The 4,227-nt window shown below is 39.9% G+C and overlaps 1 protein-coding gene across 1 annotated transcript; it reads right to left on the minus strand.

Annotated features, from left to right (window-relative positions):
- Positions 1–3,411: 3,411 nt before the first annotated feature.
- On the minus strand, positions 3,412–3,959 carry LOC124698552 (17.9 kDa class I heat shock protein-like). The gene has a single exon (XM_047231037.1). The coding sequence runs from the start codon at positions 3,957–3,959 to the stop codon at positions 3,501–3,503; it is 459 nt and encodes a 152-aa protein (XP_047086993.1). The 3' UTR covers positions 3,412–3,500.
- Between the last annotated feature and the right edge of the window lie 268 nt (positions 3,960–4,227).

Consider the following 4,227-nt stretch of genomic DNA (forward strand, 5'->3'; position numbering starts at 1 on the left):
CCTTTATAGCCACCCATTTACGCAGTGGTGTTTGGTGTAATCAAAGTACCTTTCCGGTATAAGTGATTTACATGATCTCATGGTCATAAGGACTAGGTAACTATGAATCGAAAGCTTATAGCAAATAACTTAATGACGAGATCTTATGCTACGCTTAATTGGGTGTGTCCATTACATCATTCATATAATGATATAACCTTGTTATTAATAACATCCAATGTTCATGATTATGAAACTAATCATCCATTAATCAACAAGCTAGTTTAAGAGGCATACTAGGGACTTCTTGTTGTCTACATATCACACATGTACTAATGTTTCGGTTAATACAATTCTAGCATGATATATAAACATTTATCATAAACATAAAGATATAAATAATAACCACTTTATTATTGCCTCTAGGGCATATCTCCTTCAAAACGCACATGCCTCATTGGCAACCATCGTTGGCCACGCCAATAATTATTAATATTTCTGTTGTTAGGAAAACTAGCACATTGGCTGGTGTCCAAGGTGACTGAGAAGCAAATTGATACCTCAAGGATATTCATATTATGGAGAACGAAGTAATTTTGGGCATCTCAAACATTATGCTACATTAGGCACTTGAGGGTTTTTTACGCAAAAAAGTATGCCATGAAAATTTAAAAAGGTTGGAATAAGAATGACAATGGGAATATGCGTTGGGTATAGAAATACCATACCGACACCCATATAGTCAACAGGTAGAGTTTTACCTACATTTGTACCCCATGGGTATTTAAATCTACCCACACATACACCTGACGGATACACACGTGCCCATCGGGTACTAGGGTAGAGAAAAATGTACACAATTTATTCATAATTTACATTCACCGATAGCACATTTGACAAACAAAATTAAGTATCTCAACTCAATAACACGTAGTTGTGTATATGCCAATTATAAAAATTTAGAAATCACAATAACATACTCATAACTCAACAAGATAGATGAGCACACGACATTGTGATAAATTGATAACAACTTAACATAGGTTCACAAACTCAATAACCTGGTTGTTTAGTTGCATATGTCCATATACCAATATAAATGAGTAGGATATGGATATACCCACGGGTGCAAGGCTATACTCGTGTCTTATCTGTGACTTCATGAGTAGGGTATGAGTAGTATTCATAGATATAAATGTATGTTCATATCATGTTCATTTGGGTACGATACACGCGGGTAAAATCATCATCCTTAGAGGTGTATCACAATTGCGGGTAGTATTATTAAAAATATTGTGCACGCATTATTATTAGTTTGCCATTGTTGAAATAACCATATTGGCGACACTATGTGCCAGTTTGTACGAGGCATTAGATTAGTACATGCTAATAGGTCGCGAGCTAGCCTTATGTTTGTAGGTGTTCTTGGTTCAATATGGAAGGCTAATATTCGGATGATAAGTCTTTGGCTGTCTTCTTAGACTTTCCGAAAGATCGGGATCAACTCAAGTGGGATGAATAGGAGATTAAACAGGTTTAATTAAAAATTGTGATGTTCATAAAGTTGATGCTACTTGTTGCCCAAACAGAAAATGGATATAATTTTAGAAACCAAATAGGTAGAGATAAAGTTTTGCAAACACAAGATTTATCCTCGAAATTTAGATAGTTGGCGCTATCTCACGTTTTCGCGTTGGAAAAGGCTCGAACTGAAAGTTCATGATCACTTAGACCCACTTTTTCTTTATTGAGCCATGGCCACAATCCATGCTTAATCACTAGGTAAATCTTCACACCTAGTAGGCGATCTCCGCCTTCACGAAGTTTTGGCTCTTTCACAAAAATCACCATGAAGATTTCTAACTAGGTGCACTTCTTGAAAAATGTAACAACACATGCTAGCACTTGGATCTTGAAGTAGTTGCAAGATCAACATGTAAGTTCTGTTAAAGCACCATAGAACTCAAAAGATTTGAGTGGAATGTATGCAATAGTTTCAAAGAATAGGAAGGTTAATCCGGACAAGGTGTTTCTGCACCCGGGTGCTTATACACCCTTTATTTGAAATGCATATTAAACATATTTACAAATGTCAAAAAAATATAAACAAAAAAATTTCGTGTATACCTTGACATGTGACATGCTCACAAAGTTATTTCAGCAAAAATTGACATGTTTTATGCCCTATGCAAAAAAGATAAATTTTTATGCTAAAATAGTCTATTTCTCGAGGCATTATTTGTGTTTTTTTACACAAGGTACAAAAATTATCGGTTTTATGCGAAACTTTACGTGCACACATAGAATATGTCCTTCTACATGCTAAAAAAAATTCCTAAATTTTTTATGTTTTTGAAATATATTTTATACACACCGAGTGCATATGCACCCTGGATCAGTTTTGGTTTTCCTTGTTAATCCTATATAGTTTGACCTTGTAGTCCGCGAGATTTCAATGTTGCATTGATGATCTAATGATCTATGCACCTGTTGTGGTTGTTTCGTAACAAAAGTTGGTGTAGCCCTCATGCCATATATACAAATTTGTAGCAATCTAATGGTTGTGATAGAAGGACAATTTGATCACCGCTCACCCGTTAGAAAGCCCATGGGCGACTCATATCGATGAGACAACCCATTTTTTAAAGAGAAACTCAAGTTGCACCTTTCATAGCGAGTCACACTTTTCTGAATAGGCTGAAAGGATTCAAAGAACACGGTGGATTAGGAGATAGGCTAATTATTTTCCTAACGTATTTAGGCCTAACCTATCTCAAGGTGAAACAATCTTGATAGGCTGATTATTTTTTCTAATGCATTTAGGCCTAACCTGTCTCAAAGTGAAACAATCTTGATTCCCATGAGTACACATTTCATGTTGGGAACACCAAATGAGCCATTTCTTTTTTCCAAAACTTCAAAAAAGAAAATTTAAAAACATATTTGGAAAAATCGTTACCAACTAACTTGGGTTACAGTAATGTAGTCGACACATGGTCTTTGGCTGGTTTTTGAGGGGCGTTTCTCAAATTTCAATGAATATGTGAAGCTCACCCTTTGATTTTTCTTTTGAAGGAAGGTTGTTGATATGTTTTTTTTCTCAAATTTTGTGAATACAAGCAAAGCTTATTTTATCTACTTTTGAAGAAAGATGGTTTAGGATGTTAACATATGTTCTGATTTTTTTATCCTTCATGAAAAGTATGGAACGCAGATAACTGGATGTAAAAAATGAAGAATAAAATAGAGTTGTTCTATAAAAACAGCTTGAGTTTCACTAAGCATGTTGATAACAGAACATGGGACTTCTGCTACGAGTACAAGAACACCGGCACAACCGCAAGAAGAGCCACTGCCCCAGAACGATAAACCATCATACACTGGACAATGAGGACTACCGTCGATAACAGACACTCACACTGCAGACTCGAAATTTATTAAGCAGACGACTTTGCTAAGAAGACTCTGTCCTACTCTCTACTGATGCCATCTCCATGACGCGGGCGCGCGCACACGAACATCTAGCCGGAGATCTGGATGGACTTGACGTCGGGCTTCTTGGCCTCCTCCTTGGGCACGGTGACGGTGAGCACGCCGTTCTCCATGGCGGCCTTGACCTGGTCCACCTTGGCGTTGTCGGGGAGCCTGAACCTGCGCATGAACTTGCCGCTGCTGCGCTCCACCCGGTGCCAGGTGTCCGTCTTCTCCTCCTGGTCCTTGCTCCGCTCGCCGCTGATCTGGAGCACGTTGCCGTCCTGCACCTCCACCTTGACCTCCTCCTTCTTCAGCCCCGGCACGTCCGCCTTGAACACGTGTGCCTCGGGGGTCTCCTTCCAGTCGATGCGCGCGCCCGCAAAGGCCGCCGTCTCGGAGGAGGAGGAGGCGCGCGGGACCAGGCTGCCGAAGGGGAAGCCGTCGAAGGGGTCCGAGAAGCCGAGGGAGAAGGGGTCGAACCCGGTGCCGCGGGGGATCAGCGACATTGCCGGTCGAATCGGTGGCGATTAGAGCTGTTGGTTGAGGATTTGGTTGGTGTTTCTGGAAGCTGAAAGGCGATCGATTGATCGGTGTGTTGCTTTCTTCAGACTTACTTTGGTGATCTCTGTCGATTAGAAAGGTGGGGAATTTATAGCGGATGGGAACGATAGTGCCAAGGTTCTGGAGAACTATCGTCTTCACGAAAAGACTCGAGAACGCTGGATATATATGGTCCGTGTCGAGATAAACCTGAAAGTTCTCTTCAGTCGGTAG

Source organism: Lolium rigidum, chromosome 3, assembly GCF_022539505.1.
Source record: "Lolium rigidum isolate FL_2022 chromosome 3, APGP_CSIRO_Lrig_0.1, whole genome shotgun sequence".
NCBI classification, from domain to species: domain Eukaryota; kingdom Viridiplantae; phylum Streptophyta; class Magnoliopsida; order Poales; family Poaceae; genus Lolium; species Lolium rigidum.

What these genes read in the sequence shown, in the direction of transcription:
- LOC124698552 (XM_047231037.1), bottom strand. Translation starts at nt 3,959, where the DNA reads ATGTCGCTGATCCCCCGCGGCACCGGGTTCGACCCCTTCTCCCTCGGC.